Here is a 15,642-nt window from a genome sequence, read left to right on the forward strand (position 1 = left end):
ATGATTACGCTTGCATTTCAAAACAATAATGCATCGGTAATCGTTAAAATATAGTCATTGTGACAGTATTGATTTTCAAAAAACTATTCGATTTAATTTTTCTGAGTATAATATTATGTATTAATTTGACATATAGAAAGTTTCCTTAATCATACCAAAATATTAGGTATTATAGCCTTTATTTACATTTGGAAGTAAGAAAAAAAAGCACTGATCAAATGAAAGCTTGAAAAGTTCATTTTAAGTATACAATTTTTACTATGATTTTGTGTTTTGAATGAATTTTTACTTTTTAGGCTAGTGTAAAGCAATGTTAGTATCATTTTGCTTTTAGCATCACTAATTAATAATTTAATTTTTGTGATTAATGATATTCATTTATAGCATATTAAAAAAAAAAAAAACTGTTACATCAGTGGCGTCATTTTAATGTGGAAAAGGATGTCAAAAAACAAAAAAATAACATGACCATCATCAAAATTATTGCTCTCTCTTCCCTCCCTTATTCAAAACCTCTAAATGGTGATACATATCTCCGCGAGATATAAACTGTTTATCCACATAATCACCTTTATACTTATACATACTTGCAAACGACTAATTTTTGAATTATTTTTCATACATTTTTTTTTTGTAAGAAAATCTTTCAGAAGTGGTCCCAACCAGGTTACCGACTGGTTGCGCAGAAATAACTTTTGGCTTTTATCGAGAGGGTTTAAATTGAAAACTATTATAAGTATACATATATCAATATGGTACGACCCTGCAAATTACCAAAAATGTGCGGAAAAGAACATCATTAAATGAAAAATAGTTTAGATGTATATAAGTAGGTGCAATTTGTTTTTTTTTTTTTTTAATTTCGGTGGATCTTTTAATTTTCTCTTAACATAAGGAAAATTATTTCTCGAATATTATACTTCTATACATTAATAATTATTATCTACCGTCGTCGAAAGCACAGTCTGTCACATATGTAATTTTTAATCCTCGTCCACAGCGAACCATTTTCCTTCCGGACGTCTCTAGTCATCTGCTGTACCCCGATCCCCCACGTTCCACTTTCCAGAGATCGAGCCTGAACCGAATCAATCGTGGACCCCCGGTCTCCCCAGCTGTCAACGTCGAAGGATCTCGGGCGGTAGTCGTCTACCGTCAAGTCCACCGCGTCAAAGTCGTCACTAGCGTTAGGCATTATTACCGCGCAGAAGTCGTTTGTATAGAATTGGGCAGTTGGCGGGTCATCGGTTGCGCAGAAGTCGGACTCTCGCAGCTGCTGGTCCGTTGCTGCAACCTGTAATTCGGTGGTGGAAATGTCGGGTAGAGCTTGCGGATCGGTAGTCCGCAGCAAGTTCGGAGCTTCCGGGCCGACGGCTGTTAGCTCACTGCTGTGACTGCGCTGCTCTGGGGTCGGAGGACGGCCGTCGCAGTACTCGTCGTCCGCCGACGAGCGATGCAACGCTTCCGCGCTGCCCGTAAACTGTTTCCGGACCTCGTCGTTCGTCTTTCCGGCCTGCACGGTCATCGAACTGTACGCGCGTTGTGATCTCTTCGACGACTGCGGTTTGTCGCTGCAGTCCGACGTCTGTGAGGGTTGACGAATAACGACCTCGAACTGCGAAGTCGCCAAATCGAGCCCGTGAACATCCGGTCGGTCACAGCTGCAACTGTCGTCCGGCGCCGTCGTGCTGCAACTGCAGTAGGAATCTTCCGCCATCATCGCGATGTCCGACGTATTTTGGTAAGTATATACCTAGTATATAATATCTATCTACATATTTCGTCTTGCAGACTCTATGGTATAGTCCGTGTGTACACCACGGTATCAATGGTATTACGATACATGTGATGTTTAAGCGTCCGCCTCGTCGCTGCAGTTGTTATGCTGTGTATATATAGTGTTAATAGTATTAGTATTTATATAATATATTTAAAACTAACCTATACAATATTAATTAGGTAGGGTGAGAATATTAAATATTTAAATATAACATTACCTATATTATTATTATACATTAATACCTATATTCACCATTCAGTGTATAAATTCATTCAACCTCTCATAGCAAAACTAGTTTAAACTACTTACGCTATCTAATAGATAAAGGAACTATAGGTATTTAGGAATGTATATTTATGAAAAACTCATAGACGTGTGCCGAAACACTTTAAAATTATTTTATTACGGCTATTAACCCTATTCGCCTAACCCGTGCATCAAAAAATTATTGCTAACATTTTTTACAAAAATTATAATAGTCATATACTCATATAGGTATCCACTTAGTAAGTTATTGTCAAAACTGAAGAAATATTTTATTTCTTACATTATTTATAATTTGAATTTGGTCTTGCCTATAATACACAATTTCTTATGTTTAAATTCTGCAAAATATTGCAATAGGCCATACCAATCTACTATATTATATTTATCTTATATTAAAATGTTTTAACGTTTAAACCCTAAAGTTTTACTATGAGGGTTCTATTATCTTATATAACACATTTACACCCACACTATTTAAATGAATTCAATCCACTGTATGTCCGTATGACTAAAATTAGAATAGATTATTTTAATAAAGCAATATAAATGAAAAATATAATATTTAGTAATATAGGCTCATAGACAGTTTGTAGAACCGTTCGCGGAATTGTTCTCATAAATGTAATGATTTATTAATGAATTCAAATTCAATATATACATTACAAACTACAGAGACTTACTCCTCAATAAAGATGTACACTTTGTATACCTACTTTCATTAGGTACATTAAAGCGCCTAAGTATATTTTTAATAAACGTGAGCATGCGTATAAGTTCATTTACCTATATAGGTATAAATGTATAATACCATAATAGGTGTTTAATAATTTATTAATTTTGAAATTATTTATCAAACCAATTAAACATTATTTTATAACTTAATGCCTATTTAAATAATGATACTGAATACTGATGCAAACCAAGTGATAAAAAATAAGGGGGGGGAGGTGGAGTTCAAAAAATATTGTAGTAAAGAGATTGATTGTAGGTATACACGGTTTAGATAAAATTGTATTGAAAAATTTAATTATAGTGATATACATTTAAGAACAATAGTTATTCATTATTACAATACATACCTTTTATTTATTATTTTGACAATTGATTTGAAATTGCAGGCGGTAGAGCTTTACTATAAAAAAAAAACAAATAATACCTTATACTTATATAAATATAATACCTATAAGTAAATTAAAGTTGTGAGCATTTTTTTTTGTATCAGTATTGGACGTTGGTCACTTCTTTAATAGATTATTAATATATTTTCTATGGATAGATACTTTGTGTCAATAACTTTTGTTTTATCTTTTATATGAATTATCATTTTTACATACATAACTTTATAAGTAATATAAATATACAATGTTTTTACATTTAAAATATAGGTTATTGTTAAATTTTTTAACAATAGTCTGCTGTTTGTCCTTGTATGAGAAATATTAAAAACGTACTTTTGAAATAGTTGTTTTATATTATATACTTATGATAATAATATTATGATACCCATCGTACAACGTATACGTGGCTAAAAAATAATTTACATTTTGGTTGTAGGTACTGCATTAATTCCGTTATTATATAGTATCTATTCAGTTATATATGTAGTATATTAGCCATATAGTGTGTACTTACACACAGTTGACACAGTGTACGTCTACCTACCTATTGTCTCTACAAAAGTACACTAACAACTCAACATATAAATAAATACTATTTTATATTTTTATCCCGGTAGGTTTCTAATTATACAATAAATAACTAGATTTATATTAGGTATATCACAGAATATGTTAGATATGGTTTATAAATTTATAAAAAACCTGTTGACCTCAGTTCACACAAAAATTGTGTACATATATATACATCTAATATAGTAATATATCCAAAACAAGCGAGATAAGCGAAGCAAAACGATGTTGCATGGTTAAAAATACACTAAACTAACAAAAGTCTATGTTACAGGCTACCTATATAGATCCGTACTGACATCATACATTTTTATCAAACAAAATAATTATGTTTTCAAATAGGTGTAAACTGTAGTGAGCAGTAAGCATTTTTGTAATCATTTTTAATATGTATTTAAGTAAATATAGTACTATTTGATAATATCGCGATTACGCTGCGGTTTTTTATTTCCAATTCTAATATACATTATATTCATTCCTATATTAACATAGGTAATTAAATTAAAATTCGACCCACAACTTTTTGTGCATGATACGTATATGCTTAATAGCCTTTTAAAATTTACATATTTAATCGAATCGTTAGCAAAATAGAAACCTAATTATTTTATAAAAAAAGATAATTTGATTACAAGCTTGTGCGCATTCACTATAATAAACTTAAAAAATTATAAGTTATATTTTAAATAAAATTAATAAATGAATAAATTGTATTTTAAATGAACTATTTCCTAAAGGTTTAAGGTTTTAATATAAAATATAATACCTAGAAACTGTGTTAAAATAATTATTTATAGTTGCATATATATTTTAAGCTTACCTGAGTCCCAAATTGAAAAACAAACTTTAGATGTTTAAAATTCGAATGAGATATTTAAAATAAAAACTTATTTTTAAGGTATTTATAATACATTAATATATAAGTATGTATAACTCGTTTTTACATTTGATTTAAAGTTTATAAAGACTCGATTTTAATTTTTATTTTGAAGTTATAATATATAATAATATATATAATATATTATTATACAAATCAACGAATGCAATTTAAATTGTATCGAATAATAAACTAAGTTTGTTTCGCCTTTTACGTATTGATAGTACTGCAATGGTAATATCTATTGTTCTTTTTATCACACAGAAGTCAGAAACAAATATTACATATTAACAATTTAAATGTATATACATATATTTTTATTTGCAATACCTGCGTTATTAACGAACAAGTGTTCTTATATTTTGTAGTTGAATCAATGTGATTTATTCCTATGGGTTAACAATTTTAATGGATACATCATATAATTTAATATATATTATGTTAAGTACCTAATACCAGCTAATGCCAAACAGCAAATACCATCTATTTGCTTTACCTAGATTTTTATTTAAGAAAAACAAAACTATACACAAATAATAGTTATAAATTGGGTATTATTTAATTTAAGTATTAACCTGTTATAAACGTATTAGTTTTTAAATTTTTTATGTATAAATAATTATTGAGTTGAACTACCGTCAAAATAATAACGATACTTACATCACTTTACAGTTTATATACAGATCTATTTTGTTAATTCTAAAATATTGATTATGTTATTATAAATATTTACTGAATGATACACTAGGTACTTTTTTTTTGTATAATAACAGTATGAAAATAACGAAAATGTTTAATGATTGTTTTCCTATGAGTTGTAGTATATTACCCCTCCCACTATAATATATAAACTATATTGCTATAAATTACAATATATTTATGAGTAATCCATATGTTTGTACGCCGATATCAGTTTATATGGTAGTGTTTAAAAGCCTTTAAAATTTTTTATAACCGTGATTATTTCACTGAGTTAGTAAAATATATATTTTACAATTCATAATTTTTGTTTTCAAAACGGTTTCATAATTATCGGAAATACGGAACATTAACTTCTATATACGTCTTATTATAGTGTTAATTATTATGAACTAGAACTATTTCGTTCATTGTATCTCTCATTTGATAGTGGCTAATTTTTAAATTTTATCCAATTCTTGACCAACGGATACGCCATTTAATTATAAGTAGGTACTAACTAACTACATTACATAATATAGTTAAATAAACTTAAATTTAATAATTATATTTTCCAAAAATTTAAAAGTTGGAACTTCTTCATTTCGAAATCTAAATGTCGTCTTGTACATATTGTATAAATTTTTAAAATCTGCAGAAAAAGCTAATTAATAATTCAGCAGTCATTTAAAATCAATATAAAATTATCATTATGTTATTATTATGTAGTAATGCAGTAAGAATTTAAATAGTGATTGTTACTTTAAGTCGTCGTTCTTGGGTCGCAGTAAACAATGTGTATATTATATAGATTATTTTCGTACATTTTGATTCTGACAAAGGTGTCTGCAGAGGCATGTAAGAAGGGCCATATCACTCATAATTTCACTACTAATTTTGACAATTTATTATTATATTTCTTTAGTCTTTTGATATCGGCATTAAAAAATATTTCTAGTTTTTTTTTTTGCTACTATGACATTGTTTGTAGACACAGATTAAATAATTTAATGATTCCTACTGGCTATTGTAATTATTCGAGAGAGGTTAGGTTAGGTTTTAGTAAATATATGAGATGTTTTTTAGCCTATTTATACCTAATAGCAATATAGGCAAAAGTGTTACTTTTTAAATATTACAATTTGTTATGTATATTATGTTCAGGTACTGCAGTAAGTAATGTATTAACAAGTTTTAATTTTAATGTTTAATCATTAACTACCTTTTTAAATTATTATCAATTACAGAAAAACATTGCATGTCTTTATTTTAACCAGAATATTTTTTAAGTTAAAAAGGAGAATAATTCAACTCTTTATAATGGATATTATAAATAAAAAAAATGTTTAAAAACAATCAATTAAGTACCTATTGTTTATTTTATTTCTTCTAAGTTGTAGGTATTAATTTATAATTACTCCTGCAATTTATGCGTAATGTGTAGCTTAATTTTCATTGTAATAAACTAATAACTACTTAAATTTGGACAGTTAGGTACTTGAAACATAAATATTATCTATCAAGGATAAAATAATAATTTTACATATATTATACTTAGTAATATATTATTATATAATCCATAATAATGTTTATATAAGTGCTTTGATAATTATAATATTTTATTAACAGATAATTTATTACTTATTATTAATTATTAAATTACTATAATTAATTAACTGATAATTATTTTTTGTTTAGTTATAAGTTATAACGTATAATAATAATTGATATTACATTCAAATGTAAAAAATCTGATACGAAATGTATTATATCTAGTAAATGAAATATTCAAATACGTCGATTGCGTTTTATTCTTGCAAAGGTCCATTGGTATATAAATTAAGTAGGCACCTATGATATAAGTATTACTAGTAACTAGTATTAGATGATCTATGATATTTCATTATATGACAAGATAATATTATGTACTAATGTAAATATGTAATATATGTCAAATATAGATTAAAACAAAATGTGGAATGTGGATTGATTCAGAGATTAGATTATCCATTTTTTTTTTGTATTATTGTGAAGCGTCTTAATACTAGGACCTTCAAAAGTTACTATTATAACAATTTAAAAATTTATAAAATACATAAGCTGTATTTAAATTGATAATTTGACAAAATTAATTATTCAAATGAAAAATATTGATTAAAATTATTTTATCTTAATTCGAAAATATTATTCTTAGACTAAAAGCTTTTTGCTGTGTTGGAGTTGAATATAATATACTAATTACTCATTTACTCAAGTTTCATTTAGCGTTTACTGTAAATACATGATGCACGATAAAATGACTGTATAATATGATTATACGTTCTATAAAATAATGTATAGAAAATTCTTAATATTATAATTACCTATTATTATGAATTAATTAAAATGATAAGCTATAATTATAAAACATTATGTATTAATATTATATTTATTTGATGAGTCATTTTATTGCTAATAATAAATAGAAATCTTTTTATAATTACATAATTGGTTTTAATTAAATATTTTATAATTTACTTATTAGATACACAACCCCTGTGGGCTAGAATACACTCACAAGTTATGGTAGTCTAAGGCCGTCGTAAAATACGACTAAAATGAATTTAGACATATAGAACAAAATTGTTAAAATTAAGTATAAATTCTTGTAAATAATGGATACCAAATATACTACTGCAATGGAGAAGGCATCGAGAAACTGGAGATTCGGATTGCAGTAGGGAATTACAGAATAACAAAATTTATGCCAAAGGGAAGACAAAATATTAAAAATTAAATTATTTCAACTAAAACAGGAACGTTACGAAAACCAGAAAGATTTAAACAACTTAAACGAGAAATTAAATTTACAAAACTTGATATTTTATGAAACTTGATGCAGTGATGATTGAGATTTCTGCAATGACGATCTCAAAATGATACATAATATGGTGGAAATAAATAAGAGAAAAATAAGAATTACAATACTTCTAATGAACTAAACAAATAACGGGAATAACGGGGACTGTCAGCAGAAAATATAAATTATGGGGATCACTTACGTATATCTACAGTATGGCAAGATACTGCAGCAATGTCCTGGGGCTTGGACTTGGAAGGGACTTCGACCTTCGTAAATTTTTATTATTACGTTTTTTAACAAATTATTTTAATTTTGTTTTAAAATTCACGTCATACCGTTATAGGGATTAAAAAGTGCAAAATATGTCATATTTCATAAAAAAGTATGGGCTGGATTTAATTTGTGTAAGTATATTATTATAATTGAAAAAAAAATGTAGACAGTGCAAAATGAATCAAAGAGTAACAACAACTAACAAGCTTTATTTTATCAGTTTAAAGGTATGACTGTACTGTGAGAAGAATGTTGGTAACATAAATTGATGGGGCATTGGGGCCTACACTTATTTGATACTGTTCCGGGGACTCCAATTCATAATTACGCCTCTGATTTTGTGAATGAAAGAATATTATTATACTGATACAATTTAAGACAGCCCAAATATTATTATTATTAGGTACATAATATTATATATTGATAAATGATAGTTATAAATCATTCGTACTCTCCAACAACAAGTTAGTGAAGATGACGAAATAACTTTTAAGATGAATTGCTATTAGGAGCCTAGAAATAACTAAGACAGCGATAATGTATAAATGTATAATTACTCATTATAGTCATTACCATGGGTGATTTCCACTTAATCTTAGAAAAAAAAAACAGGAAAAGTAAACAAACAGTACAGACAAACACGGCTTAGAAACTAAAAACAACAAAGGAGTAAGGACCGAGGTGAAAGGTTGGTCAGTTTTTGAAAAAGAAATGTTAAGAATCTCATAAAATATATGAGTTGAGTTCAGCAGACGAAATTATAACTTGTGTATATATACATATAGTTGTAAATAAATTCGATTAAAAAACATCTACCAATCAACAGCATGAACTATATATAAAAAATAGATTTGAAATAAAATGAGTTATGTATGGAATTTTTTAAAATCAATACCTATGGGCTTTTACCTAATATGTTAATATAACAATATATTATTATTATATGGCAAATATTTAATATTTAAAAAGTATGAAAAAAAAGTACACAACATCAGTAGGCTTAGATACTAATTACGCTACCTACCTAAGAACGCCTTAATTAAATTGCTAATATAAAAAAGTTTAAAAACAATGCTATAAGGAACTAGAGAGTAGAGAGTATTAATGATGGCTTCAAAGATCGAGGTAAACAAAAATTGTTTAATTGAAAAGCGGTTTTCATATTTTGATACTTTAATACAAATAATAAATGTATATTATAATGTATAATAATTAATATAATTGTACCTATATTATGTGCATCGTGTACGCATATTAAAAATAAGTTAATAGGACATAAATACTTAATATAATATAATAATAATTCTACCATTTAATATTCATACATTTTTTATTTTCTTACCACTTAATAATAATAATAAATATGTATATTAATACAAAAACCATCGTAGCAATGGTTTATCTAAATTTGATACATTCATTACAGTGACTTACTTAAAGATGAAATATATTATACAGCAAAGACGCAAAGTTATGTTATACATATATATACGCAATTTTGATGTTACTGCTCACAAATAACAGTATAGTAAAATTATATTCCTCTTTCTTATACATCCAGAAGGCTAAATATTTTACACAAGGTGGATATATTATATCCACCTCGATTTTACATTTAAGTACATATTACTAAGTTTGATCTTAGAGTTTAGATAGATACGTATTAAAGTGATGACCAAAGTCGTACCTAACTCTAAACACATTGGACAGTAACACTGTATTCAACCCTTTTATAATATTTCTGATCGTTGTTCGTTATTAATAATTAGGTACCGTTTTAACGTATGCGAATCGTTTGAAGTGTGCAGATAAATGTTTTAATTTCTAATAATTGTCGTTGTATACATTTATAATCAAATAAAACGTTTATAAATGCATTGATAGACGAACATATTATTATTAACGTACGCCCGTACAATTATTGTAACATAATTTACATAACCGCGTTGGATCGACGCGATGTATAATTTTTTTATTTTTATAGATAATTTTGGTCGGGTTAGGTAGTAGGTACCTCCTGTAACATAAAAAAACGACTCGTGCGGCGTTATTCGATCGTCGTTGGTTTATTTTTAAGTGTGCGTTCAATGTTTACCGTGTGCAATACGGTCTATCGCCTAATAGCCGTGTCGTAAACCGTAGTAACCGGATTTGGCCTTTACTCTTAACAATAAATTAGTTATACAATAGGTCGAAGAAAAATCACGTACGCACTATTCTCGTATTTGCACGAGATTGTGTGTTAATATTTGTTTACAAGAGCGTAAACACTAAACACCGCGTGGAAACATCAGCTGCGGTGACGAGTCTTCCGTCGGCGGAGGTCAGATCCTCGGCTACGGGCTGGGTGACTCAGCCGAGTCGGCTCGAACTTCAAGCCGAGTGCTGACCGCGAAGTGAAACCACGCCCCTGCGCACAAGTCGGCCGCCAAAGTTCCTTCTTCTCGAAGCGAATCGACCGAATCTACCACTATAATCTCTGTTGGAAATAGTATATTATACACTCTTTGGAATCGTTTGTCTGATAATATTATATCCTAGAACGTCATGAATAATTATTATTGATACGAGTTGTTGGCCCGATAAGGTACGATACGATGATGATATTATTGTTATTTTGAATTGATAGTACAGTAGTTGTGGTTACGAGACGATAACACCGTATAATACATTGTGTCATTTGTTACGGAATCCTTCGTATTACTAATGCTTGGTTCACAAAGAAAACGCTATTGAGCAATATACGCGTTTCAATTATTTATTCAGCTATAATCAGACGTCAGTTGTCTGTATTAAAACCTTAAAGACTGACTTACGTACAGTAAAACGATTCCTATTAAAAAAAAAATAAAATAAATATAAATCATTCACTTACCTAAAACGATTTTGGGTAAGCGTCGATTAATGAAATAGGTATTTATAATAAATTATTGTTTTACGTATTTTGGTTTTAGACCTGTGAATATTGCATATTTTAAAGTTTCACGGATTAAATCACGTTTTTCGAATTTAATGTTTCAATCTCGATTGTGATCAATACGTTCAATCAAAGCGTTTAATTAAAATAAAATATGTTTATTATTATCTTGTTTTATTTGTGCTTCAGTAAGAAAAACAATGTAAAAATAACAAATTTATTATTACATTACGACAGCGTTTTTAAAATAGATTTTGCTGTATAGTTGTATTAATTTTTTTAATGGAGTATTTTATATTAATACGTTGAAATAATGAAATATAACTAGTACAATTTAAGTATATTTGATTTAACATGTCGATTCTTTAAAATATTTGGAGATTTTAAGACTTTTAGTAATACATGCAAATAAATTTTATTTGTATTTAAGTAATAAATAATTAACTTATAATGCTATACCATTGTTAATTCTATTTTATATTTAATTTTTATTAGGATGTTTACCGAAAAACACTTGCAAACCAAAGATTACTGAGAAACAAAGGATTTACTAACCATGATTGGTGCCAAAGTAATGAGACATTTTATTAATTTTTTAATTAGAATATACTCGAAATATAACAAATATTAATTATATGTTTTGTTTAGAATGAACCATTTTCAAATTTTAATGCAAAATTACGTTTCCGAACAAAATCATCAAAGCAATATGATATTTTACCAAAACATGTGAAGGATTCAGCATTCAAATTTGAAAACAACTCTAAAGGAATACGATCAACACCTGCAGGACCTCATCATTTTTTATTATGTATTGTAATTTCAGTTGCTTTTTATACAGTTTTGGCTATACTCGAAAAAAGTTTACCCGAACCTGTGACACTATCTAATGAACACAACCATCCAGACCGATTTGTAGCTGAAAGAGCTAGAAATCATTTGGTTAAATTGACATCAATGGGACCTAGACCTGTAGGAAGTAAAGAAAATGAAATTTTAGCAGTGCAATTATTATTAGATGAAATTAAGATAATTATTGAACAAGCTGATCCTTCACATAAAGTTGAATGGGATCTACAAAGGGTTAGTGGAGCATTTTCGTTGCAATTCCTTGATGGAATGACAAATGTATATAGGAATGTACAAAATATTATTGTTAAAATTGGTCCCATTAAAGCATCTCGTCATAGTTTGCTGATTAACTGCCATTTTGATTCAGTCGTGGACAGCCCTGGTAATATAAAAAAAAACTTTAAAAAATTTTTAATTGTTATAAATAATTTTGTTTTACAGGAGCAAGTGATGATGGTGCTAGTTGTGCAATTATGTTAGAATTATTACGTGTAATATCACGCCTTAAAATACCTTTAAAAAATAACATCATTTTTCTTTTCAATGGGGCGGAAGAAAATATGATGCAGGCATCACATGGGTTCATTACTCAACATAAATGGGCTTCTAGTATACGGGCATTTATCAACATGGAAGCTTGTGGTGCTGGCGGTAAAGAAATACTATTTCAAGTTGGTCCTAACCATCCGTGGCTTTTGGAAGTAAAACTTGAAATCCATAATGGGTTAAATTTATTGTATTAAGTATGTTTTATTTTAATTTGCAGGCCTATTCGGATACTGTGCCCTATCCTTTGGCCTCTTCTATGGCTCAGGAAATATTTCAAAGCGGCATTATACCAGGCGATACTGACTATAGAATATTTCGTGACTTTGGTCGTGTTTCTGGTATGACAGTTTAATTATTGAATAATAATATTTTTAATTAATTATTTTATTTTTTTCAGGTCTTGATTTCGCTTGGTCAGCTAATGGTTATGTTTACCATACAAAATTAGACACGGTAGATAAAATTCCTCTTGGTACATTTCAAAGGACTGGAGATAATATGTTACCTTTAATTTTAAAACTAGTGAACTCAGTACAAATTTCAGATGTTGAAAAGTACAGCACGGGAAATTTAGTAAACAATTTATTATTTATTTATTTATTTTTATAAATATTTATGTTGGATTCTTTATAGGTGTTTTTTGATTTTTTGGGTATATTTATTGTTCATTGGAGTGAAGTATTATCCGATATAATCAATATTAGTGTGATTATTATTTCTCTACTAGTAATTTTGTACAACGCTAGTCATACTCGTGTTACTGGTAAAACATTTAATTACATTCATTATTTAAACTATGTTAGACGTAGTCACATATTTACTTGGTTAAAATTAACTTTTTTTTGTTTAGGTTTTAGTGTTAAAGATTATTTTAAATCATGTTTTAAGTGCTCAAGCTTAACTGTATTAATATGGTTAGCAACTCTGTTCACAATAGCTGTATTATCACTGACTGTTGTGATGCTTGATCGTCGTTTGAGTTGGTTTGCTCAACCAGCTTGGCTCTTATTTTTATATATTACACCAACTATTTTAGTACCAATGGTTCTGTTGGTTTTATTTGGTCGTAAATTCCTATGGGTATGGCTACTGGTTATTATACTAATTTGATTAAATACTTGAAAATCATCTGTTATTTTTTGTTCACAGGGTAAAAAAGGAACCCATTACCCACAATCCTTAATGTACTGCATTTCTCGTGATGGCAATCAATTGTTGTATATTATGATTCTTTTGTTATGTGTATTACTACGTATTAGGTCAGGATTTGCTGTTGCTCTCTTTGTTACTTGTAACACAATCAGTATTTTATTACATAACACCATACTGAATAATGATTATGGTAAAATATTTTTAATTACCAATACTTTTCTAAAATTAATATATATTTTTGTAATAATTAGGATATAAAGTATTATGGTTACATTGGGGCTGTATGCTTGTCCCATTCATGTTGTCTGCTTACATGATACAAGCGGCACTTCTCTTAGTGGTTCCCATTATGGGACGATCAGGATCTGGAAATCATGCTGAATCGGTTATGTCACTCATAACATCAGCTATGTTCACTCTTGTATTCAGTTTTTATGTAAGTTATATCATAGCTGGCACAATTATAAGTAATAACTTTTGACACACATGTTTAATACATATATATTTTTTTGTTCAGAATCCGTTGGTATTACTACTTCAAAAAGTGTACACTGTGTTTAGTTCATTAGCAGTGGTGTTATTAGTTTCATTTCTAGTTTTGGTATTTACGCCACTTGGATTTCCGTATTCTGGTGATCCTAATAATTTGGCACCACAACGGTTTATGATAGCGGTAATTTATTTTTATTTTTTTTATAACTGAATTTCTCACTATGGTGAAATTTTATTTGATAAATTATTGTTTACAGCATGTTGAACGCAGTTTTTATGGCTATAATGGCTCGCTGAGGGATCATCAAAATGGTTTGTGGATTGTAAATCTGGATGTGAATAGTCCACAATCTATTGTTAGACATGTACCTGAATTGATAAATGCTCGTCAAATAAGTCAGGACGAGTGTAACAATGAGCTGTACTGTGGACTACCATACTTTATACCAGTTATTACATTTATATGGTTTGTTGTCTTAGTCTGTTAGTTTGTATATATAAACATTTTAAACTGTTAAATGTTTTAGGAAGACTCATTGGATTGATACGAAACCATTAGATGTTGAAATACCGTTAAGCCTTAATTTAACATACAGGGATCACAGATTACATAATGTCCAAAGGCTCTCTTTCTCTGCAATTGGTATTTATTAATTTTTTTAATTTTAAAAAACATTTCATTTTTTTTTTCTAAAATAAAAACAATGTTTTTTTGATGTACAGGTCCTGATCATATAACATTCATGTTATCTTTATATGATGGTATTAAGCTGAAAGATTGGAGTTTAAGTGATGGCGAACCTCTCAAAGGACCACTATGGAATGACCGTCCTACTTATTTTGTGTATTATTCATGTGCCAACGATATTATTCCATGGGACTTTTGGATCGATATTGAGGTAAATATTATACAGAATAAATAAATATTCGTTGTTCTGTCGCAAATAAATGTCAAACTAATATTGATTTTTATATAGGTTCCCAAAACTCATGTGGGACCTCAAATTGAAATTGGATTATCTGGTCATCGAATGCACGGTCCAAATCAATATACACCTGAATTGAAAAAATTATTTAATCAACTCCCACAATGGACTACTACGACTGGTTGGGCTTCGGCTTATAAATCTTACACTTTGTAAACACAAACACTTATATTTAATGGACTTTGTTATTATAAATTATTTACGATGTTTAATAGACAATTATTAAACTCGACTGGTATCGTGTAATTCAATTCCTTTTGGTACTACTTATATGATCTTTTTTCTCTCT

At 28.5% G+C, this 15,642-nt stretch overlaps 2 protein-coding genes across 6 annotated transcripts; one reads left to right on the forward strand and one right to left on the reverse strand.

Annotated features, from left to right (window-relative positions):
• Positions 1 to 415: 415 nt before the first annotated feature.
• Positions 416 to 5,661, reverse strand: LOC114126175 (uncharacterized). Of its 2 annotated transcripts, none has more exons than XM_050201650.1 (3): positions 5,273 to 5,661; positions 3,127 to 3,179; positions 416 to 1,885 (listed from the first exon to the last, which is right to left on the reverse strand). In XM_050201650.1, the coding sequence occupies exon 3, from the start codon at positions 1,718 to 1,720 to the stop codon at positions 944 to 946; it is 777 nt and encodes a 258-aa protein (XP_050057607.1). In that variant the 5' UTR covers positions 1,721 to 1,885; positions 3,127 to 3,179; positions 5,273 to 5,661; the 3' UTR covers positions 416 to 943. The 2 variants fall into 2 exon arrangements, with proteins under 2 accessions (XP_050057607.1, XP_050057608.1); XM_050201651.1 differs by lacking the exon at positions 5,273 to 5,661 and adding an exon at positions 4,556 to 4,850.
• A 115-nt stretch (positions 5,662 to 5,776) lies between these two features.
• LOC114126174 (endoplasmic reticulum metallopeptidase 1-like) lies at positions 5,777 to 15,585 on the forward strand. 4 transcript variants are annotated; one of them, XM_050201648.1, is made up of 15 exons: positions 5,777 to 5,799; positions 11,818 to 11,893; positions 11,971 to 12,556; positions 12,616 to 12,875; positions 12,941 to 13,061; positions 13,121 to 13,296; positions 13,357 to 13,486; positions 13,574 to 13,803; positions 13,873 to 14,065; positions 14,127 to 14,311; positions 14,393 to 14,548; positions 14,625 to 14,833; positions 14,895 to 15,010; positions 15,091 to 15,266; positions 15,345 to 15,585. In XM_050201648.1, the coding sequence occupies exons 2-15, from the start codon at positions 11,879 to 11,881 to the stop codon at positions 15,507 to 15,509; spliced, it is 2,718 nt and encodes a 905-aa protein (XP_050057605.1). In that variant the 5' UTR covers positions 5,777 to 5,799; positions 11,818 to 11,878; the 3' UTR covers positions 15,510 to 15,585. The 4 variants fall into 4 exon arrangements, with proteins under 4 accessions (XP_050057605.1, XP_027845864.2, XP_027845862.2 ...); XM_027990063.2 differs by lacking the exon at positions 5,777 to 5,799 and adding an exon at positions 10,712 to 10,992; XM_027990061.2 differs by lacking the exon at positions 5,777 to 5,799 and adding an exon at positions 11,053 to 11,318.
• The last annotated feature ends 57 nt before the right edge of the window (positions 15,586 to 15,642 follow it).

This window comes from Aphis gossypii, chromosome 2, assembly GCF_020184175.1.
Source record: "Aphis gossypii isolate Hap1 chromosome 2, ASM2018417v2, whole genome shotgun sequence".
Taxonomy (NCBI): domain Eukaryota; kingdom Metazoa; phylum Arthropoda; class Insecta; order Hemiptera; family Aphididae; genus Aphis; species Aphis gossypii.